This window comes from Cynocephalus volans, chromosome 12 (assembly GCF_027409185.1).
Source record: "Cynocephalus volans isolate mCynVol1 chromosome 12, mCynVol1.pri, whole genome shotgun sequence".
NCBI lineage: Eukaryota > Metazoa > Chordata > Mammalia > Dermoptera > Cynocephalidae > Cynocephalus > Cynocephalus volans.
Genome location: NC_084471.1, coordinates 34596125 through 34621706, shown reverse-complemented (window position 1 = coordinate 34621706; position 25582 = coordinate 34596125). Strand labels below are relative to the sequence as shown.

Below are 25582 nucleotides of genomic sequence, written 5' to 3'. Positions count from 1 at the left end.
TGTTTTATCTGAATTTTTTGTTAGCTCTTGTTTAATAAATATTTTTAACATAGATGAACATAATGAATTTTGTAACATCAACATCAAATATAACTATAAAATGTAATTTCAGGAATTTTTAAGGTACAAACGTAAAGATGGTAGTCAAAATAGTTTTCATGAATATTTGCAATACTAAAATTAGATATAATTAAAATAATTACCTTCAAATGCTGCTTTTCTAGATCTGAGGTTTTGAGCTGTGTCTCTAGATCTTTTACCTTTTCCTTTAGTTTATCAGCATCTGACAAAAATGTTATAATAATTAGACTCAGCTTTCTTCCACTTTGAATAAGTTTAGGATAAGGATTTGTTTCGAGAATAAGCAGAAAACTTAGGAAACCTATAGCCTGGGAAATATGTCATTTTATGACTGAAACACTTCAGGCTGTGAACACCATATGCTCCTTCTATCAAAAATTGTAATTCCTTAGTAGCAAAAAGAAAAGAGGCATGTGCTAGCTATTAGAAGTGTAGAGTCAGGTTAAGTTTTTACGTGGAAGAAATTATAAGAAAAATCATAGAACCAGGAAAATTTGTTAGGTACTAAAAGTACAACAGCAGAAAAGTAGGCTATTATGTAAGGGTCTACAACCATAAACTGGTCAAATGCTCCTACTACTATTCCATGTAGGTCAATAAACATTTATAGTACAATTACTATGTGCAAAATGTCCCAGGCAGGGTGTATAATTCAAAGATACATAAGGCATAGCTCTGCTGGGAACATGTGGATTGGGTTATTCAAATTTTTCAGTGTTCTGTGTATATCCACAAAGGCTCCATGAGTGTTGATTTTGGGGTTACAAATACAATTTAGTGAGGAGAATTCACAAATTCAGAATTCACAAGTAATGATTCAATTTTACATTGTGTACATAAGTATATACATTATACATGTATGTGTGTGTGATATATATAATGTGTGTTTATATACACAGATACATGCACATAGGAAGAGGGGAATGATTAGTAATCACAGTCACTTCTGAATGGGAATGGAAGCCTTTTTGCTTTGTAAAAGGAAAAATGAAAAAATATAGGCAGTGTTTATTTATTTGTAGTATTTAAATTAATAACAAAAAAATTAGTAGTAGCATTGAGATGAAAATGCTCAGAGAGATGGAAAAGGCCTATACTTAGAAACTGGAAGCAACAGACCTTGTATTCATTGCTTAGCACTGTATTGTGATTACATTTATAACACCCAGATGGAACACAAGGAGAAAAACATTTGGGTACTTGCTACTCTGTAGTACAAAGAACTCAAAGGACTAAATGAGAATATTTTTATAGCATGGAGGGACAACAGCTCTAATACTTTATATCAGGGCTTTAATTGTATATGGAGATGATCAGAAATCTGAACAAACAAAAAAGGCAAACCCTAATTTAAAAACTTATGGTAACTAAGATTTTATAAAATACATTACCAGGGATGGTGCTTTCGGCTCCATTTTGGTCCTTGTTAACTTCTATCTGATGGATTAATTCTGCTTTTTCTTTATCCAGCTGACTATTAGCTAATCTAGAACACAATGATAATGTATTTAAAAGAAAAGAAAAACAAAAAGACATTGCTTTACAAAACACATGGGCATTTCTTATGAATTAGTCATGTACAGTCCTCAGAACATACTAGTATTTATCAAGGTAAAATTTACTTTATTTACTCTCAATGCTGCAATGCTACCATTCTCTAACAAAGCATAGAATCAAGTCTTCATGTTTTTCTTAATATCTGACATGATGTCATTTTCAAGAGTGGTTTTCTTATAAGAGGAGCCTAATGAAAATAGGTTGTGGACACCTGGAAGTAAAGCATTATTTCTACTCTCTTTCATTAATATTTGCCTGTGGGTAGCTAAGTTTTAATTCATTCTATGCTTAGGAAAGTTTAAACTAAATTACAAACTGGGAAGTTATATTAGGATTGGGTTTACCCTTTTTTTCAGTATCTGTTATGTAAATGAGTATTTGTCATTAGAGGGATGAAATAAAGACCTGAGGAGCCTATTCAGCAGCAACGTTGGAAAATCCTAGTCTCTAGCTGTACTAAACCTGATTATATAAAAAATAATAATTTTAAAAAAGAAAAAGGTAGTCATTTGAACATATAATGTACCTAAGAACTTGAATTTCACGTTTAAGGCCTTGCTCTGTCCCAGCACCTTCAGGAACATGTTTGAGAATTTCAATCTTTGGGCACAAAGAAGAGTTAGAAGATAAAGTCTGACATGGAAATATGAAGTTTTACAAAGATACATATTTTTAATAAAGCATAATATTAAAAGTTGGGTTTTCAAAAGCACACATAAGCACATTTCTCTATTCTCTATTCATTCACTCAATAATTACTGAGCAACCAACCACTGCATGCCAGGCAATGTCCTGTGTACAGAGGATATATCAGTGAATGAAACCGGCAAAATCTCTTCTTGCATGGTCCTTACATGTAATGTGATATGAAGTGATAATAGTGCCAATGGTAAGAAGAGCTATCAAGAAAAATAAGGTAAAAGGATAGAGAGTGATGGAAGTTGGTATATAGGGTTAGGGTTAGAGTTAGGGGTTCAGGAAGGTCTCTGAGGAGCCTCCATTTAAGCAGAAACGTGGAGTACGGAAGTAAGCTATGAGCGTATTTGGGTGAATAATAACCTAAATGAAATAAGTGCAAGGATTTGAAGCTTGAATTTGGTTTGTTCAAGGATGGAAAAAAGGTTAATGTGGCTAAAACATTGTGGATGAAGGGAAAAGTGGTGGAAGATGAGACTGGAGAGAAAACTAAGTATCAGACCATGTATGTCCTTATAGGCTAAGAAAAGAACTAAGTTTTATTCTAGGGTGAGGGAGAACCATTGGTAAACTCTGAGGATGAGACTGCTATGATTTGCTTCATGCTGTAAAGGATTGTTTGGCAAATGTATGGAGAACAGGCCAGGGAGAAGGTGAAATGATATAAGAGTAGAAGCTGACAGACTAGTTAGGAGATGACTGCAACTGTTCAGGTATGAGATGATAGCTTGGACAAGAATGGTTGTGATGGATACGCTGAGAAGTGGTCAGATTTGGGATGTATTTTGAAAATATATCAATTTAGTAATGAAAAAGATATGGGGAATGACAAAGAATGAAGTCAATGGTAGAAGTTTTTGACTTAAACAAATGGGTGAATGTTGATGCCATTCAGTTAGATGGGCCTTCCAGGGAAAGAATTAATCAAAAGTTCATTTTTATCTACACTAAGATAATGCACAGAGTGTCTTGAGATATAAAGCATTTTATTATGTAAAAAAAAAAATTACATGCCTGTTGTTCGAGGTCTTCAGTGTATTTCTTAACTTTTTGTTCTCTCTCTGTTGCTTCTTTTACAAGCTGCTTAAGGTCAGTAATGCTTTGATTTTTTTTGGCAATATCAGTTTCCAAATCTTTCAACTTATTTTCATACATTCTAAAAGTATAAAGGAAAAAAAAAAAAAGCATGACAAATAATTTCACTAATTTAAGTCAGTTTAAATAATCACACTAAAAATAAGCAAGAATATCCTATTATACTGTTTCTTCTAGTCAAACCTTCAGCTATATATTTATTTAGCATCAAACGGTGATGGCATTCCTTCTTGGCCTTTTGGCTAAGATCAAGTGTAACAGGTGATGGCAGTTTTCCAAGATTATAAACACAAATAGAGCCTAAATTTGACCACTGTAAAAGTTTAAAATTAATACCTTTTTTCAGTCACATAATGAGAAAATACAAAGTAAAATTCATCAGATTATCCAATTCTGTGTTACTAGATATACTTAGGAATATAAAGGTGGCAAAGTAAAAGTTTTTACACACACAAAAAACATACACACATACACACACAGGAGGTATCCAAATAGAAAAAAAAAACAAAGAGTGCAAGGCAGGCAGAAGGAAAAAATTGTGCAAAAGCATGGGTAGAGAAACAGTGTATGATGGGGGAGGGATGAAGCTTGTTAAAATCTGAATAGATTGGCGGCAGCGCCGAGAACACGGAAGGCAACAAACCAGAGACAGAGCGAGCGCCCGACCTGGCACAGCACTGTGAGTGATCCCTGGCCCAGCTCTGTTCGGGGGGTGGATGCCCACGCGGCTCCCGCCTGCACCACCAGGCCACTCACTGCCCCGGTGCTGCCTCCATTTTCCCAGGTGCGGGCAGCTCCGCCCTGCTCGGCCATCACTGAGCCCATTTGCTTGGCCTGGCGCGGGGCTTTCCGGACCCTGCGGGCCGACCTCCTCTCCCACTCCCTCCGCGGTTCTCTGGCAGGACTGGGGGTGTGGGGCGTCCCGACCAGTTTTGGGAGGGCTAGGAAGTACGGGCGGGCCGACTGTCACTCCACCACACCCTGGACTCCGGCCCCGGTAAACTTCCTGTTACTGGGAGGCAGATACCATCTCTGCGACCACCAGTTTGGAAAAAAGCCTAACGAATTTCTGGTTGGGAATAGTGTGGTAGGAGAGTTCCCAGGTCCGCTTGAACCTGCCGGAGAGCAGGCTGCAGGCGGGCACTAGACTCGGTTTATACCGGGGGGATACAAAGGTGAACAAGACCCGAGAAAGATCTACACAGTGCTACAAAGGCACCCAGAGAGACCGGTCGTCTGTGCCTAGCAGAAACCTGGTAGACTTCCTGGGCGAGGCGGTGCTGAGCAGGGTCTTGAAGGCCCAGCTGATAGACGAGGGGTGCAGAAGACACGCCCCAGCCCAGCACAGTGTGCACAGAGGGGGGAGACGTGCGGCCAGGGAGGCAGAGTCTCGACAGAAACCACACACCCGGTGGGGTCGCCACTGCACGATCTAACAGCCTGGGCCAGAGCACACGGAACGGGGAGAAGTCCTGTACAGAAAGTGAAAGCTCAACAGAGATCACACACCCTGTGGTACGTGATCCACCAGCCCAGCAGAGTACAAGCTGACCAGAAAGGTGGATCCCCGGAGAAGCCCAAAACCCGAGGCAACCACACACACAAGACACTAGAGGCCAACTGAGCAGTCACGGTGGGAGCCATACCAAATTGGCAACCACAGCAACATCCTATTAGTCATTAGTCTTAAACCGGTGGACTGTGAAACCCCCTGCAACAATGAATAAACACCAAAAAAAAGACACCAGAAATACAAAAAATCAAGAAAGTACACCACCAAAAGTTAATAAATCTCATACTCTAGATCCTATAGAACAAGAAGCCCTTGAAATAACTGACAAGGAATTTCGAGTGATAATTCTAAGGAAACTGAATGAGATACAAGAAAACTCAGCTAGACATCATGATGAAATGAGGAAAAGTATACAGGATCTGAAAGAGGAAATATACAAGGAAATCAATGTCCTGAAAAAAAATGTAGCAGAACTTGCTGAACTGAAGAAGTTATTCAGCGAAATAAAAAACACAACGGAGAGTTTAACCAGCAGGCTTGTCGAAGTTGAAAAGAGAACCTCTGAACTTGAAGATGGGCTGTTTGAAATAACACAAGCAGACAAAAAGAAAGCAAAAAGAATCAAGGACATGGAAGAAAATCTGAGAGAGATATCAGACAACCTCAAGCGCTCAAATATCCGAGTCATGGGTATTCCAGAAGGGGAGGAAAATGGAGATTCCATTGAAAACATATTCAAAAAAATAGTGGCAGAAAACTTCCCAGGTATAGGAAAAATCACAGATCTTCAGATCCAGGAAGCTCAACGATCTCCAAACGTATTCAACCCAAAAAGGCCTTCTCCAAGACATGTCATAGTCAAATTGGCAAAACTCAGAGACAAAGAGAGAATCTTAAAAGCTGCAAGAGAGAAGCGTCAAATCACCTATAAGGGAGCCCCAATCAGGTTAACATCAGACTTTTCATCACAAACCCTAAAAGCTAGAAAGGAATGGGATGATATTTTCAAAATACTAAAAGACAAAGATTGCCAGCCAAGAATACTCTACCCTGCAAGGCTATCCTTCCGAAATGAGGGGCAAATAGTATATTTCTCAGACAAACAAAAACTGCGGGAGTTCACTACCACAAGACCACCCTTACAAGAAATCCTCAAGGGAGTACTGGGTTTGGTTCCTGAAAAATAACTACCACTGCCATAAAAACCTAAGAAAAATCTAAACCCGCTAGTACAATAAAAATGGCATTCATGAAGAGAAAACAAGCTAACAAAAACACTATCTACAACCTAAGGAACCAACAAACAAAGAAACCGAACAGTAAATCAGAAAGCAAGGAACAAAAGACACCTAAGACAACCAAACAACCAATAAAATGCTAGGAATAAATCAACACCTTTCAATAACAACTCTTAATGTTAAAGGCTTAAATTCCCCAATTAAAAGACACAGACTGGCTGACTGGATCAAAAAGCAGGACCCAACTATATGCTGCCTACAAGAAACCCACCTCACCCATAAAGATTCACACAGACTAAGAGTGAAAGGATGGAAAAAGATTTACCATGCAAACAGAAAAGAAAAACGAGCTGGAGTGGCTATTCTTATATCTGACAAAATAGACTTTAAACTAAAAACCATAAAAAGAGACAATGAGGGACACTACTTAATGATAAAAGGACTGATCCATCAAGAAGACATAACAATCATAAATATGTACGCACCCAATGTTGGAGCAGCCAGATTTATAAAACAAACTCTATTAGACCTAAAGAAGGAAATAGACACTAATACCATAATAGCAGGGGACCTGAACACTCCACTGTCAATATTAGACAGATCATCTAGGCAAAGAATCAGTAGAGAAACACAAGATCTAAACAAGACTCTAGACCAATTGGAATTGGCAGATATCTACAGAACATTCCACCCAACAACCTCAGAATATTCATTCTTCTCATCAGCACATGGATCATTCTCCAGGATAGATCACATATTAGGTCACAAATCAAGTCTCAGTAAATTCAAAAAAATTGGAATTATCCCATGTATCTTCTCAGACCACAATGGATTAAAACTAGAAATTAATAACAAACAAAACTCTGGAAACTATACAAACACATGGAAATTAAACAGCATTCTACTTAATGACATATGGGTCCAAGAAGAAATCAAGCAGGAAATCAAAAAGTTTATTGAAACTAATGAAAACAATGATACATCATACCAAAACCTGTGGGATACTGCAAAAGCAGTATTGAGGGGAAAATTTATTGCATTAAATGCTCACTTCAGAAGAATGGAAAGATGGCAAGTGAACAACCTAACACTTCACCTTAAAGAACTAGAAAAACAAGAACAATCCAATCCTAAAGTTAGCAGACGGAAAGAAATCATTAAGATCAGAGCAGAACTGAATGAAATTGAAAACCAAAAAACAATTCAAAAGATCAACGAATCAAAAAGTTGGTTTTTTGAAAAGATAAATAAAATTGACAAACCATTAGCATGGCTAACAAAAAAAAGAAGAGAGAAGACTCAAATAACAAAAATTAGAAATGAAAAAGGCGATATTACAACTGATTCATCTGAAATACAAGGAATCATTCGAGACTACTATAAACAACTGTACGCCAACAAATTTGAAAATCTGGAGGAAATGGATAAATTTCTGGACACACACAAGCTCCCAAAACTGAACCGTGAAGACGTAGAAAATCTGAACAGACCAATAACAATAAAGGAGATTGAAGCTGTTATCAGAAGGCTCCCAACAAAGAAAAGCCCAGGACCAGATGGATTCACAGCAGAATTTTACCAAACATTCAAAGAGGAATTGACACCGATTCTTTACAAACTATTCCAAAAGATTGAAACGGACGCAAATCTCCCAAACTCATTCTATGAAGCAAACATCATCCTGATACCAAAACCAGGTAAAGATATAACCAAAAAAGAAAACTACAGGCCGATATCCTTGATGAATATAGATGCAAAAATCCTCACTAAAATACTAGCAAACAGAATACAGCAACACATACGAAAAATTATTCATCACGATCAAGTGGGATTCATCCCAGGGATGCAAGGTTGGTTCAACATACGTAAATCAATAAATGTGATACACCATATTAATAAACTCAAACACAAGGACCATATGATCATCTCTATAGATGCTGAAAAAGCATTTGATAAAGTTCAGCACTCATTCATGACAAAGACCCTCTATAAGTTAGGTATAGAGGGAAAGTATCTCAACATAATTAAAGCCATATATGCCAAACCCACTGCCAATATCATCCTGAATGGGGAAAAGCTGAAAGCTTTTCCTTTAAGAACAGGCACTAGACAAGGATGCCCACTCTCACCACTCCTATTCAACATAGTGTTGGAAGTACTAGCCAGAGCAATCAGAGAAGAGAAGGAAATAAAGGGCATCCAGATTGGAAAAGATGAAGTCAAACTGTCCCTGTTTGCAGATGACATGATCCTATATATCGAACAGCCTAAAACCTCTACAAAAAAACTGTTGGAATTGATAAATGATTTCAGCACAGTAGAAGGATACAAAATCAACACACAAAAATCAGTAGCATTTCTTTTCTCCAATAGTGAACATGCAGAAGGAGAAATCAAGAAAGCCTGCCCATTTACAATAGCCACCAAAAAAATAAAATACTTAGGAATTGAGTTAACCAAGGAGGTGAAAAATCTCTATAATGAGAACTACAAACCACTGCTGAGAGAAATTAGAGAGGATACAAGAAGATGGAAAGATATTCCATGCTCTTGGATTGGAAGAATCAACATAGTGAAAATGTCCATACTACCCAAAGTGATATACAAATTCAATGCAATCCCCATCAAAATTCCAAAGACATTTTTCTCAGAAATGGAAAAAACTATTCAGACATTTATATGGAACAATAAAAGACCACGAATAGCCAAAGCAATGCTCAGCAAAAAACATAAAGCTGGAGGCATAACACTACCTGACTTTAAGCTATACTACAAAGCTATAATAACCAAAACAGTATGGTACTGGCATAAAAACAGACACACTGACCAATGGAATAGAATAGAGAATCCAGAAATCAACCCACACACTTACTGCCATCTGATCTTTGACAAAGGCACCAAACCTATTCACTGGGGAAGGGACTGCCTCTTCAGCAAGTGGTGCTGGGATAACTGGATATCGATATGCAGGAGAATGAAACTAGATCCATACCTCTCACCGTATACTAAAATCAACTCAAAATGGATTAAGGATTTAAATATACACCCTGAGACAATAAAACTTCTTAAAGAAAACATAGGGGAAACACTTCAGGAAATAGGACTGGGCACAGACTTCATGAATACGACCCCAAAAGCACGGGCAACCAAAGGAAAAATAAACAAATGGGATTATATCAAACTAAAAAGCTTCTGCACAGCAAAAGAAACAATTAAAAGAGTTAAAAGACAACCAACAGAGTGGGAGAAAATATTTGCAAAATATACATCTGACAAAGGATTAATATCCAGAATATATAAGGAACTCAAACAACTTTACAAGAAGAAAACAAGCAACCCAATTAAAAAATGGGCAAAAGAGCTAAGTAGGCATTTCTCTAAGGAAGATATACAAATGGCCAACAGACATATGAAAAAATGCTCAACATCACTCAGCATCCGGGAAATGCAAATCAAAACCACATTGAGATACCATCTAACCCCAGTTAGGATGGCTAAAATCCAAAAGAGTATGAACGATAAATGCTGGCGAGGCTGCGGAGAAAAAGGAACTCTCATCCATTGTTGGTGGGACTGCAAAATGGTGCAGCCTCTATGGAAAATGGTATGGAGGTTCCTTAAACAATTGCAAATAGATCTACCATACGACCCAGCCATCCCACTGTTGGGAATATACCCAGAGGAATGGAAATCATCAAGTCGAAGGTATACCTGTTCCCCAATGTTCATCGCAGCACTCTTTACAATAGCCAAGAGTTGGAACCAGCCCAAATGCCCATCATCAGATGAGTGGATACGGAAAATGTGGTACATCTACACAATGGAATACTACTCAGCTATAAAAACGAATGAAATACTGCCATTTGCAACAACATGGATGGACCTTGAGAGAATTATATTAAGTGAAACAAGTCAGGCACAGAAAGAGAAATACCACATGTTCTCACTTATTGGAGGGAGCTAAAAATTAATATATAAATTCACACACACACATACACACATACACACACAAACCGGGGGGCGGGGAGGAAGAAGATATAACAACCACAATTATTTGAAGTTGATACAACAAACAAACAGAAAGGACATTGTTGGGAGGGAGGGGGGGGGAGGGAGAAGGGAGGGAGGTTTTGGTGATGGGGAGCATTAATCAGCTACAATGTATATCGACAAAATAAAATTAAAAAAAAAAAAAAAAAAAAAAATCTGAATAGATTTGTAACCATTAAAGAAATGATGAATAACTTAAAAATATCCAGATTCCAAATGAAATTTTTTCAAGATTGAGCCAGTTTTACAGACACATCATACTTAAAAGAAGACAAAACTTAACAATAATCAAACTTTTCCAGAGACAGAAAAAAATGGAATGCCTTCTAGCTAAGTTGAAAAGACTAGCTAGTAAATCTTTGGCAACAAAATCTGGTAAGGACAGTACGAGGAAGAAAAATTATGATTGTCCAAATACATTCAAATAGCTTTTGATAGATCTTAGAAACTTAGATTAGAAAAGAATGTTCTTAATCTGACAGACTACCAAAGATCTACCAAAGGTTAAAGGTCAAATAAAAGAACCTCACTCCTTCACTTCATCGAATTCTCTGTTCAAAAGCCACTCAAGCAGAGATACTTTCTCTGATCACCCTATCTAAAACAGTCCCCACATCACCCTGGCCTGTCCCAGAAGTCAGCATAGGACCTGACACAGAATGTGTTAATAAGTTTGCTGAGAAGATAACAGAGCCAACTATAACAATTTCATCATGAGCAAAACCTGTGTCATGGGTCCCAAAAGAGGTATCTCCACACTGCTTTATTGAGCTGGGTGTAGAATCTTTTTTGTGGAGTGGATTTTAGAAACCTGGAGGTCAAGGATGGGAATCAGCCTTCTCTCTGTCAAGATGTTTCTATTTGGACTATGTCTTGAAAATGGTTTACTGAAGGCCTACTCAATGCTCAGTTCCCTGTACAATTCTCAGATTAAATATAAATGATCTAAAATGCAAAGTTATCTTCAAGTATAGTAAAATATCATCACCCCTTCCAGCTGTATATAAACCTTAGAAACCCTTTTCACATTAACAAGTTCTTTTGCAGTCTCACAGAGCTCTTTTAGAAATAGGAAGACAGGGATCATTATCTCCACAGATAAAAAAACTTGACCCCACAGACAGGCTATAATTTACATCCCCACAGAAAGGATATAAGTTACTTAGGGTCACAGTAAGAATTATGTTCCTCTAAGCCGTAGAAGCTACCTGGCTCTCTGAAGGAACCTAAGCAAGGTAAGCCTTTTAGAAATAACATCCAATGTGAAGCACAGAGTCTGGCAGTAGCAAGTACTGAGGAAATATATGGAAAATAAATAAATCTCAAAGTAACTCAAAATTCTTTCTGGGTCCATATGTGATTGTAGAAGGAAATAAAGGAACAAGCAAGAAATCAACTGATAGGGTTACTGGCTGAGTGCCACTGTTGTGGTCCAAGAAGACAAAAGAAGAGACCCCTCCCTCCTCCATCATACTCATTATTTCATTTAACCTTGATGCTAGCCTTCTGACAGAATAACTGGTCCCAGTTTTAAGATGGTAAAAGTGAGGGAGAAGAGTGGATTCTGACTACTCTAGGTATAGTGTTAGGACAAGAACCAAGGACTCCTTCTCCAGGACTGCAAGGCTGTGCTGCCCTCTAATGTACCTGCTTAATCTTTCTCTTTTCTCCTTAGACTTGGCTGACGGGCAAATGCAGTGCAGCAAGCCTACTGTGGGACTTGCTGTAGCCTCACAGTGCTAAGACTTCCTAGTTGTAGTGATAGTGGTTGCCATCTTGCCCCTCATCAAGGCCATTCCAAATAGCAGGTAGGGTAGATGAAGCTCTGAAAAACATCAAAGCAGAAACTGGATGCATGGACATAAGGAACTCTATGAAGAAGATGGTAAGATAAAGAGGAGTTTTGTCTTTTGAAATAGGGGCAGCAGATGCGCTGGAGAGTAAAGAACACAACTTCACACAGGATGGCTTTGATGGGAAAGGACATGGGCAGGATCCCATTGGTCACTGGCTTCCAGACTCCTTGAAGCAGCTGCTTAAAACTGGAAAGGAGAACGACACCAGAGCCCTTTACCACTTCTTCACAGTCATGACAGACCAACTGTGCTGACAGTGGCAACGAGAATATGAACGTTTACTCAACTCCTATGACCTCTTTCGTAGCTACAAAGATTAGTTTCACAGGCAGAAATCCCACGTACTTACAGAAAAGGTTCATGGGGTGGGACAAAATAAAGTACCAGAAAGCAGAAGCCAGTAAGACACTAAAGCTGCTGCTGAATTCATCTACCGGGGTTATCTGAAGGGAAAGTTGCCCAGGATATAACTCCAGAAGCATTGCTGCACAGCCCAGGCCCACTATGCCATAGGTTATGACAGGACAGCTCAATTGTTCCTGTTATCCTTAAGGTAGAAAATGAACTCAATCACGAAACTAACATTGCAGTTGGAGAAAAGCAGAACCCAGGAGAAGCCAGGCAGCATCAGCCCAGGCTAATGGTAGGTTCATGGATGCACACCCAGCTTCATGATGGGGTACCTGAGCCCAGCCCCAGCTCTGCTCTGCTCTGCTCCATGTCATAACACCCAAACTAGTCAAACATTTTAAGGAAGAAAAATAATCTTTGGCATGCTAGGACAGAAAAAAAGTGAATATGTTAATACAAACAACCAAATAAACTGTTCATGAGGAAGAAACTAGGTTATGCAGAATAGTGTCATCATTTGTAAAACAATGATGCCAAAATTAGAACTGATTAAACTTTATCTAAGTATTAAGCTATTTATTCCTACCTTGTAACAACAATTGATTTCCAGCTCTTGCTGTCAGCACCTTCGAGCTGTGGACCTCTACTTTCTGCAATCTGTAATCTCTTAGCAGTTTCTTCTAGTTGAACTGTCATCTTCTCATTTAATATCTCTAAATTATTCTTGGCTATCCGCAGTTTCTCTGCAGCTTCAGTTTCCTATCATCAAAAGCTACTTAGTATTTTATGACAATACATAATGTTTTTCTCATAATGTAATCAAAATTATCACTACAAATTGAAAAACAAAACATAATCTGGAGTTCTAAAAGCTGATTAAAATTTCAATAAAAATTCTGTATTTCCCTCCTCTAAAACAGCAAAATGATTATAATAAAAAGATTACATAAATGAGGTCATAGAAATATGTTTCCAAGCATTAGTGGTCACTTTAAATTTGTCATTTTGTTTCTCTGCAATATTTTTAGAATAATGAGATAGTTTATGTCTTTACACATTTAAAAGATGCTTTGTTTTGATTCCCTAATATTTAAGAGACCTGACTATAAGTGCAAACTATGTGTAAGTAACATAGATTATTTCCAATACTAAACATCCACCTTCAAAGCACAGTATACATCACTCTGGCCTCATAATACATTCAGGTGCTACTCTAACTAGTTTAAAAATATTAATTTCTATTTATTCACTAGATCCTCCCTATAAATAACAATACCTATTTGTCTGGAGCAAGGAATTCATTCTGCCACTTAAACAGAAATAAATCTTATTGTTTAACGAAACAATTTCATATATTCCTTACTGTGTATCAGGCATTGTTCTAAGTCATGTGCACAGACATTAATTCATTTAAACCCCTCAGAAGCTCTGTGAGATAGGTATACTTATTATTCCCAATTTTATAGATGAGGAAATTGAGGAATAGAGAGGAGTTAAATGGCTTGCCCAAATTCCCATGACTAAAAAGTAATAGAGCTAGGAACTGAATCAAGACCAAGTAGCCTCTACATTTATTAATATTTTATATCAATGTCCCTCATGGTGAAAGGATATGATGACAGCAGGCATAAAAATACAATTCCCAAATCTCTTAATGTCTACTTTGAACAGATGCTCTAATGAAGAATCCACTTTCGGTCTTTTCAAGATGTATTAATTAAAATAAAAATTAATAATTATAATTGGTCATAAAGGTCATACTTTTTTAAGTTCTTTACGAAGCCTTTCATTTTCAGCAACAACTTTTTCTGTGCCTTTTGTCTTGGATTCATAGTGCATGCTCAACTGACGTCCAAGATGAGCTTTAAGTTTTTCTAATTCAGCCTAGTAATTAAAAAACACTATACATTATCAAAACAAGGAAATAAAATAAGAGATGATCTTCTAAACTCATATAACTTAATTCATTATAGTTTTAGAGACTATAAGCTGATGACTTAAAAGAAAAAAACAAAACAAAACACTCCAACACAATACCTATGTTAGGATCCACCCCAAAATAATCAAATCAATCTCAGGGACGGGGGCTTGGGCATCTGTCTTTTAAAAAATAGACACAGGTAGTTAATCTATGACCCCACAGTGAGAAGCTTTGGTCTTGAAATAATAAGGAAGATCACACTGAGCTACTCTGTAACTACCCTTAGCTTTGTCTCCAATAAGTTTTTTCTGTATTTGTAAAATATGTACTGTATCCACTAAAGCTATTTTATATACTGTGATTATATTTAAAATTTTCCTAAAAAATTAATAAAAATTAAAATAGTAAAACATTCCCATAAAAATGATCATATTTAAAAAATTACCTTCAACTTTTCATTTTCCAGCTCAATATTAGCCATTTTTTCACTGGTCAATATTCCTGATGCTTTTTTCAACTGTTCATTTTCTCTTTGGACTTTTTCAACTACTTTTTTCATTAAACCAATGGTTTTTTCTAGTTCTGGAATTGTCTTTCCACTTCTACCAGACTACAAAAGAATATGTTAACTTTTTAATCAAACATTATAGAGAATATAATATAAATTACCAACAACATAATAGGCTCATTATTATACTCATTATTAGTAATTCCTGACATTTAATGCCAAAGCTTGTGTTAATTCAATTTACCCTTAAAACAACCCTATGAGACAGAAATTATAATTCTCACTTTAAAAAATATAAGAAAACCAAGACTTACAGAATTTGGTATTTCTAAAGTCATTCAGCTTAAGTAGTTTAGTCCTAATGTCTGATCCAAATAAATAAATATAAATATTCTATCTAGTTAATGCTCTCCCAGTATACCAGAGTTTTCTTTTCATAGAATAAAACCACAAAAATGAAACTGTGTCTTTAAAGAGATCTGAGTAATAAAACTTTAATTGCAGCACAACAGAGGCAATTTTCTCTAAGAATAGACACCACTAAGAAATTCAGTTTCTGTCTAAAATAAATAGGAGAGACATCCAAAATAAAAAACCTTGTATAAAGATATCAACAAAGATGGGTTATCAATTAATAAGTTTAACTTCTTATATTTTAAAATAAAAATAGTTTTTAACAGTTGAGTAAAACAGTATGCTTAAAATTTTTTGCTTTTTCATTAGTATTCATACTGTGCAATGAATGACCCTGAAATACAAGCTTTTACAAAATTTTAATATATTTTCATAATTAGACAAAAAAGGTCAAATTAGCACATATATTTTCATTTATAAAACAAATATTGCTGTCAGCAAGACACTTGTTCTGAATATTTTTCTAATAATACTCTTAGTATTTCAATGAATCTATTATGTATTTAATATTATTACCTGAATGAGTTTCTGCATTATGATTGCTTCCATTTGTGCCACTCACCAATGTAAAATCAACAGAGACTTAAATCACTGGCCTTGGCCTCATAAGCAACATTTGTTCATTACAAAAAGTGAATACAAAATAACATGGGAAGAAAAATACAAGAGTACAAAAAAAAGGGAAACATATTTATAGTACGTTATTCCAAGAAGTTGCTGTGGATATCATAAAAAACAGTTTAAAATGTTAGAACTGGACCAAGGAACAGGTGTAGTTATCTCAATGAACAGGATTCCTGGAAGTTAAACGTTTTCAAGGTGTGACAGGATTCTTGGAAGTTAAATGTTTTCAAGGTGTGCAATGAAGAGAGAGTTGATATGGAGTATGAGTGAAATAAAGAGCATGTAAGGTGTACCAAATGAAACATAAATATTAAAATACATTAACTGAAACACAGAGGAGAGCTTACTGATGTTTTACATTATAGATGCAGCAAAATAAAAACTCAAACTAGAGGCACTAGTAAAGGAATATCACTACTGTTACAACATATATAAACTTTTCATTTCCAGCTTACCTATCACTTCTGAAACCAAAAAAATAAAACAAATTAAAAAAAAAGTATAGCATATTCTCACATACTCACCCCTCTAACATGGCCAAGTTTCCGCTCAACTTCTGCTTTTTCTTTCTTAAGAAATTCACACATTTCCTTCAAATCTCTTACTTGATTCTAAGAGATAAAAGCAAACATAAACATTTAACATAGGTATAGCCACTGAAAAGGAAAGGCAAAATCAGAACTATCAATCTCTTCAACTGAATAGTTTAACTAAACAACTAGGTCTCTACACCAACAAAAAAGATATTGAACTAAGACATGTTCAATTTATACAAGAGTATTTTGTATATGAACTGTCAAGAAATATTTTCCACTTTATTGCTTTAGCATACAATATAAATTTGAGTTTAGAACTCTGATTTTAAATGTCCCATAAATTATACATGTAGCTCCTTATCCATGTGGTATAGAGAAAAAGACAACTGAACTTCTAATACTGGTATTATCAGTGTAAAAATCAGTCTGAGAAGCAGGATATAGCTGTAATATCATCAGCAGTGGAATTAACAGACTGCCAAATTTTAAGTTAGAAAACAGAATTTAAACAATTAGCCAAGAGAAAAAAGATTCCCATAAAATAGGATAAGATTTGAAAAATCAAAGATAAAAAACTTATTAATACCAGAATAAAGTAAAATTTCTAAAAGAAAAAATTATCTTTATATTTTAAGGTATGATAATTGTTAATGAAATATGCCAAGTATCCTCCCACCTCAGGACATTTGAATTTGCTATTTCTGCTGTCTGGAACTCTTTTTCTAGTATCTGTATGACCCGTATCCTTACCTCTCTCCCCTAGCTCTCTGTTCATAATCATCTTAAGGAAGCCCTCCTGACTACCCTATTTTAAATCTCATTCCTCCTCCCCCCTAAAATCGTGCTTTACTTTTCTCTCTAGGACTTAACATCAGCTGACATACTATATATTAATTTTTTACTTGTTTATTGTCAGTCTTCCCCACTAGAATGTAAGTTCTATGAGTGCAAGAATTTTTTTACTGCTGTTTCCCAGCACCTAGAACAATGTTTGATACAAAGTAGGCTCTCAACAAATAACCGTTTATTTTATTTCATCAAATATACAATGTAGTTGATTTTAAATGAGTAAATGTATAAAGTATAATACCAATATGATATTTTACGAATATGTATTTTTGACTTCTTTTCTTTATAAGATAATATTAGGAAATATAATAACTAAGTGGGGTAAAGGGGGTTTTCAAGCATTAGATTTCCTAACTATATAAAGAACATTATGTTTACCTTTAATCTTGGAAAATCTTTATTTGCTTGTTCAAGCTGAAATTTCAGTTCAATATTTTCAGATGACAACTTCAAGTTTTCCCTTTGAAGCTCATACTCTTTCTGACAGTGATCATCTGACTCTATTCCTGAAGTCTTTGGAAAACAAAATTAGAAATATTTTTAAAGTTTAATAAATAAAAGCCACAAAAAATACTGAATAAGAAAATACTACATCAAAAAGAAATTTTCATCAAAGGAATATGAGAAAATTGGAGAGCACTAGAGCAAAACAAAAATGAATAAGTTAGAATATAAAACTTGCTTGAGAAAAGGTAAATGTGGTTTGCTTTAATTAAAATAGAAAACAAAGTCAAGTATAAAGTCCACACATGTAATGCCTTCATATATACTCTCATAATGGTTATACTAATTTTTGGTGGTTAGACCAAAATAAAGTATTATTGTTATCCACCTGTTACGGGTTGAATTGTGTTGCTCCAAATTCATATGTTAAAGTCATAACTTCCAGTACCTCAGAATGTGTCCTTATTCGGAGACAGGGTCTTTACAGAAGTACTCAAGTTAAAATGAGGTCATTAGGGTGGACCCTAATCCAGTATGACTGGTGTCACTATGAAAAGAGGAAATTTGAGAATGTGGACATAGAGACATGCACAGAGGGAAGAAGACGTGAAGAGACAGGGAGAATATGGCCATCTATAAGCCAAGGAGAGAGACTTGGAACTGATCTTTCCCTCACAGTCATCAGAAGGAACCAATCTGCCAACACCTTGATTTTGGATTTCTAGCCTCCAGAACTGAGAGACCATAAATTTCTGTTGTTTAAGCCACCACATCTACAATATTCCATTACAGCAGCCCTAGCAAACTAATACACAAGGCTATGAAAAGAACTGCCTCAATTCCTTCCTCATTCAGAAAGCTTTTCCTAATTCCTTAAGCCAAAGCAATCCCTGCTTTCCTCTGAAATCCATTAACAGTATCTAGTACTTGCATTTCTTTTGGCATAAATCTACCTTGGGTTATAATTTATGCTCATTACATCTCAATCTAAACTCTAAGTTATTTGAAAGAGATGTCGGTGCTTTATTATTTTTACTATAAATTTAGTAGAATACCACCTATCTCATAGGATTATTATAAACATCATATGAAATAATTTTGTGAAAGTACTCAGGACAGCTTTAGTTTTTCCTCCTCCGTCCCTTTCTCTCTCTACTTATTTCATGGGCTATAAAGTCAGTAACTCTGTCGACATTACAGTTCTTAAAATATATTATTATTATAAATATACCTATTACACATCTCTATAACATCTTTCTACGTAGTAGTAGGTTAAATACTTTGTATTACTGTTCTGATATAATCAAGCTTAGGTTAAAAAAGGTAAAGAAATACAAATACACATTTTCTTAGGTAAAATGTAGTAAAAGTAAAGAAATCACAAAGTAGGACACAAAAGTAAAGAAATTCTGGACAGACGTTTGACTTTGATCTGAGGCATGTAACAGAACACTGGCAGAAAGACTGCAATGTCCACCTGATTTTTGTTTGAGAAAATATATACACATATGAACAATATGTAGGGGTTAGAAAAAAAAAGACAGACATTTTTGTTGATGTCTGTAAACCACAGGAATGTGTTCTCATTTATTCAAGAAACCCAAGTATAATTACGATTCTACTACTGTTAAGACTAGGCAAATCCTGCCATATACAAGATTGTCAATTTTTGCATCTTATGAATAAAGGTATAGGATAATTTTTAAGGTCTCTTCAGACATGGAAATCTATAATTCCCTGTCCCTGAGTTCTTCTGTCTCCCTAACTTCCTCTCTTCTGTCTGTGATAGCTATTTGATTCAATGAATGATAATCACATTAGTACCACTGATTGAATAGATGTAAAACAAATTAAATATCGCTCACAAAAGAGAATATTCTATTTGGTGAAGATCTCACATGAGAGTATTTTTAACAGACTTTTCCTCACTAACATATAGCATAACACATGGCAAAAACACTACGAAAGGCCCCCACTGTTGTGACTCACATCTGCAGCTATGTGTCCCTTTCCTTCGTCATTCTTGCCTATCTTTTTCTATTCCTTGTTCTTATGTTCCTGTTTATCATTTCTCACAACATTTTTGATTAATTTTCTCAACAGTAGGATTTGGTTCATTTTCAAAATTGGAGTTAAAATCTGCCAAGGTATCATTTGTTGACCTAAATGGACTTGATTTATTGTTTGGTCTTGCCTCAGATTTATTTAAGTCAGTAGGATCTACAACATCTGCTTTGTGGTCTTCACTACTATAATACCAGAGAATATTTCTAGGTACTCAATGATGTAGGTTGTCACTGGCATCTATTCCTTTCCTACTTTTAATTCTGAGTACTGTTCTAGGTTTTGTTTCTCCTTGAATAAAGAATTTTTGTGAAAAACATTACACCTGTATTTATTAACACTGGTAACAAGGGTTACCAGATTCAGTTGTGTCATATACCAGATTCTGCTTGAAGTAGAAGAGAAAAAACATGAAAGAGAAAAAATATGAAAACTATATACACTGAGTATTTAAAATGAGATCCAAGAGTTCCAGTCAAGATGGCGGAATACACAGTCCCCAGCGTCACTCTGTCCCACAAATCAACCAATTTACAATTATAAAAAGGTAACATCAGCCAAACTGGGGCCACTGGAGCTCAGGGGAAGAGGAGAGACCTATGGAGTTCATGAAGGGGGAGAAACCATGATGAGAGAAAGAAAAAACTGCTCTGAGTGTTTCGGACCACAGCCGCTTTAAGGCTGGAGCTGCTGAGCACATGGAGCAGGAGCCAGCAGAAGCCCCAGCTGTGCCCTTCAGATGGAGTTACTTGGAGACAGCAGGAGAGAAGAGGGCCTTGGCGGCCCCCAGGCCAGCAAGACCACTGATAGGGTTCCTGTGGACCCACATAGGAGTGAGGAGACAGAACAGCTGTACAAGGGGAGCCATGCAGAGGCTGGTGAGTCATTGCAAGAGACCAGTGCAGGGCCTGTCCCATGGGAAATGTTTAGAGCACGGGCAGTGGGGGAGACAGGCCCACTGAGAGAACACTGGGACACAGCAAAGACAACCGACCCACCCCCAAATCAGTGCAGGGCCACTCAGAGGAGACTGGTCAGGAATGAAGAATTGGATGGGGTGCAGTTTGATGAAAAAACTCAGGCCCAGATCAGAGTTTCTACACAACCAGATCCACTATGTCTCTGGAGAACCAGAAGTACCTATAAGGTCAACCATTAAACCCTGAGCTGAACAAATAGCCTTCCCTAGGGAAACAGCAGCAAAGCAGCAATTTAGCTCAACCACACAGCTCAAGTACTGGTCCCCACAGAAAGTTCCCCCATTTTAGAAGTAAGCAAAGGACAAAAAATTAGTTCCGGCCCAGGCACAACACCAGCGCCTTGGGGCCTGGGACTGGACCCCACTCCCACATCCAGGCACACTGCCAGAGCCAAGGAGCATGCCTAAAACATCACCTCCATATGGGTGGCCCACCACAGCCACCACAAGAACCGTGGCTGCTGCAAAAGTGGCTAGACACCACAACCACCAGGCAGATGGTCTAGCAACCACTGGAGTGCACTGATACAAGAAGGGTCACCAGCAGAGATAAAGAAAAGAAGAGGATGTCTCTCTCCACATTTCAGAGTGACAGAAGAAGCATCTGCTCTATGATAATATTGGTGCTGATCACACTTCTCAGCATTGGACAGATCATCTAGGCAACAAATCAACAGAGTAACCATTATTCTTTCAGAAGGAGAGAAGAAATCTAGGGTAATTAGAGGGGGGAGGGGGAAGGAGAGGGGGATGGAGAGAGATTGGACAAGGGGCATAAAGAATAATTAACAATTTATAACAATATATATGCTAGTAATATTGATTTGATCAACATATTTCAATGTTGATCCCCCAAAATATGTATAATCAATTTTGATTCAATAAATAAAATAAAAATTTTAAAAACATTAGATCCAACAAACAATTCTACATTAATGATAAATGAGTTTTTGTAAACTAGAAATATACATATTTTAATGAAAATAGTGCTGCAACATATTTTCCTATTTTATTTAATTGTATGCTCCTGCCAAAGCAAAATTTATAATTATCCCTACATATACATATATATAAAATTTCCAGAAATCATTTGTAATAAAGTTTTATGCGAAGCTTAAGAATCTTAAATTTACTGTTATTATGTGAGAAAGGATTACAGAAGTTATTACATTTCACTCTCTAGTAAAAATAAAAGCTGAATTTACTATATTAATATTGAGAGAGATCCAATGTTTCTGACCAGATAAAGTAAGAAGTTGATTTCACGTTTATACATTTAAAAATAGGAAAAGGAAAAGAAAGAAAAGGTAAACACTTACTGAAGTCCTAGAATATGCATCCTTTGAAAACTGTTTTTCTAAAGCATGAAGTTTTTCTTGGAGGTATCTATTTTGTAAACGTAAATCTTCTACAACAGAATCTCGAGGAAGAGCTTCATGGGTCCTACGAACAACAACCACAGATACTTTAGTATTCAAACTTCAACTTTTCCCTGTTTTACTATATTAAAGTGCAGAAAAGAAAGAAAGAAAGAAAAATGCAACGTGTTTATTAATACTGTATTAATTTCAAATTCTTCAAAACTTCCAAACTTTACAAAAAATAAACTAAAACCATCACGATTTTATATTATAAAATAATCTTGCACTTTTCACAGGATTCACTAAAGGGCTCCCTTAAAAGCATGAGTTAAAAAGTGTGTTTTGATTTCTAGAAATACATCAACATTTTTAAAGAACATGCATCTATTTATATGGAATTATATAAGACAGTTAAATTAAAATACCCACTGTTTTTAAAACATTATATAATAATTGCATAATATCCATGTCCTTTTCAAGATGCAAGTACCTAAAAACGCTCTTAGTGGTTCCAGATAATAATCTGTTACTTCAAGTCTAAACTCATCTGGCCTAGGCCAAAACCCTCCCTAATCTGGCACATCCACATCTATCCAACCTTATTGTCCAGAAGTTTATCTTTATTTAGGCAAATAAATCCACTCATAAAACATATCCACACATAAAACATTATTCACTCTTGCCTCTATGTCTCTACTAGGGTTCTCCTTTCTTGAAATGTCCTTCCTCCTTTTAATATCTGAATCTGATGAATAAAATTCAGAAATTCAAGCTTCTTGAATTCGGAAAGAAGACAAGTTCAATCTCTTATCAAGTCTTCTCCAATTACTTTGGCCCACACTGATTCACATTTTTTTAAAAAGCCTCTGAAACTATTAGAAGCTTTCAAAACTAAAATGATGTGATCCTTGAGAAAAATGCAAAGGAGAATAAAAGGGTTTTGCTTTGAACATATGTTTAGATGAAGAAAAACAAGGAAGGGAAAGATGCACTGCTCGTACCAGACAGTAACCATAAAGAGATGTTAAGAGAAAGAATTCCTCAATCATTTTTCTTTTCCCTATAAAGGAACATTCTGAAGGATTTAAAAAACATTAACTTAGAAGGAAAGGAGATGGAATGTAGGTTAGAAGCTCGTGAGTGTTCCTTTAAGGGAGTTCAACTTCGTAAGTTCACATCACATCCATACTGTCGCAATAGTAGAAATTAATAAAGAAGCATTAACGGTAACTTCTGAAGATTAATTAAAAAGAGTATGATAAGTGTACAAAGGGTAAATATCCTTACATCAAAATATTACAGGTAAGTACCAGACATTAACAATGATTATTAGCATGATTACATATTGTTTGTAAGCGCTTAAAAGAAATAACAAATTACGTAAAACTAACCTAAGTTCATCTTGAGAGAAATATGTGAAACAGATAATTAGAAATAATTTTAGTTATTGTTAAGACATTCTATTTTACTTTTCATGAGCATGACTATATCAAAATACGTAGCTTGGAAAGAGACAGCGAAACAAACAAACAAAATCTCAAAGGCTCTGCTAAAAAATGACACTGGGAGTAAGGGATTTGGTTCCAGGTACAATGCAGTAAACAGTCAATCTCATTTCTCCCAAACGCAATGAACAGCTATTTGAGGACTTTGAAAAGTAAATAGTACAAGGCAGATTGGGATAAAATACCAGAAACTGAAGTTAACAGCAAATAGGTGATGAGTTTAGCCTCTAACTTCTGTTACTGCCTGGCCTGAACACATTATTTGAAACCTAAAGGTGGGTGTCAGCACCGAGGGAGAAAGTTCCAAGGAAGGTTTCCAGTTCCAGTTCATGTAAGGAGAAAGGGAACTTCGAACACTCACAGATAGTACAAAAATACCTCATTATTTTTCTCTTATATCCATTCTCTCATGTCCCAGCCCTCATGCAATCCCATGGTGGTGGTTGCAGAGGCTGCAATGGGAACCCACAGGAGCTAAAACTTTTAGAAAGGGGAAACTTCTTCTGCAATTAGTAGAGCTAGAGCTGTGATACTAAGGAGTAGGGAGAAAGTAGAAATTTTTTGTTGTTTTTTTTTTCTGTCCCCCTTTCTGCCTTCCTGTTGCTTTCTTGGCTGCAGGTGTGTGCAACTGCTTAAGTGCACTGTATAACTGCATAAATAAAGCCTCAGATTTCTGTAGGAAGTGCCAAAATGGGGAGCCCTAGGGAACCCAAGTATCAGAGATTGCAGAAAGGTAAGAGCTCAAGAAAGGGACCCTATAAAGTTGTTTATGAACTTCTGAACTCACTCTTGAGCTGCACATGAATAGATCTCATCCTAATCAGAATACCAAAGATTCTAAGAACTGAACTAATATAGAACATAGACCACATACCAGACTGTCAACCAGGAGGTGCACAGGCAGAACAGATCCAAATAGCACTGTAAAGGCTTTGAAAATGGAACTGATATCGGAACCACAGCCCACAGAAAGAGGGTTGAAACTTGTGACCTGAACCTAACCAGACGGATTACATGCTAAAACAAAAATATCAATATTTTCCACTGAATTTAAACAAGATCCAGAGTCTCACAACATAATATTTAAAAGTTCAAGAATACAATAAAAAATGATGTGGTATACAACCAGGAATATCTCAATTCACATGAAAAAAGACAATCAACACAACCTAAGCTTAAAATAACACACATTTATTATTTCCATTTCTTGGGTCAAACAGTTTTTGTTCATTATAATGGGTGGTACATTTCCATGTAATAGCTTACCTCATATACAATATGTCATTTTCTAAGTCACGATTTCTCTTTTTTAATTCTTCCAACTCTTTTTCTGACTCTAAAGCTCGCACTCCTATAACTTGATCAACTGTCATACCGGTTGTTTTTAGTTTCTTCTGCAAAGTAAGTTTCTCTTTATCAGCTCTGTGGAATTTAATATAGAATCATGAAAATATATCATTCACTGTTTGGTTTGTTCAATATAACTACTATGTTCAATATAACTATATGGTAATATATTCAATATAACTACAAACTACATAACTTCCAGGTCAATAAAATATTTTACACATAATTAGTTTTACAATGAAGTTTAAACTTACTTGGCAAAAAGATCCTTCAAAGTATTCAACTGCTTTGTTAGAGTACAGACTTCCCCCTCTTTCTCTTTTAACTTGTTTCGAATTCCCTCTATTTTGGTTTGCCATTTTTTACCTTCTTCCCACCTAATTAATTCTTCTCTAGCACTCTGTAAACAATAACAATGGAGGTAGAAAATTACTGATATTATTGCAAATTTCATTGTCAGATTTACCAATTACAATTTACCTAGAAAAATAGCAAACCAATAATACATCCTAGAAATTATGTAAATAGGTTCGTTTTGCTTTGTAATTTCTAGAATCTTTACACGTGCCAAACTATTAGCAAAAATGCCCTTC

At 36.0% G+C, this 25582-nt stretch overlaps 1 protein-coding gene across 5 annotated transcripts in view; it reads right to left on the bottom strand.

Annotated features, from left to right (window-relative positions):
* The window catches only part of CEP290 (centrosomal protein 290), a 96075-nt gene that overhangs the window by 1123 nt on the left and 69370 nt on the right, over positions 1-25582 (bottom strand). For 4 of the 5 annotated variants that reach the window (XM_063075168.1, XM_063075164.1, XM_063075165.1 and 1 more), the window contains 12 exons: positions 25244-25389; positions 24909-25064; positions 22096-22219; positions 17668-17802; positions 16429-16515; positions 14804-14968; positions 14199-14321; positions 13024-13196; positions 3349-3490; positions 2165-2238; positions 1473-1567; positions 204-283 (listed from right to left, as the gene is read on the bottom strand). In XM_063075168.1, the coding sequence (XP_062931238.1) occupies positions 204-283; positions 1473-1567; positions 2165-2238; positions 3349-3490; positions 13024-13196; positions 14199-14321; positions 14804-14968; positions 16429-16515; positions 17668-17802; positions 22096-22219; positions 24909-25064; positions 25244-25389 (1500 nt within the window). The remainder of the gene's footprint in view (positions 1-203; positions 284-1472; positions 1568-2164; positions 2239-3348; positions 3491-13023; positions 13197-14198; positions 14322-14803; positions 14969-16428; positions 16516-17667; positions 17803-22095; positions 22220-24908; positions 25065-25243; positions 25390-25582) is intronic. The other variant, XM_063075166.1, reaches the window with a different exon arrangement.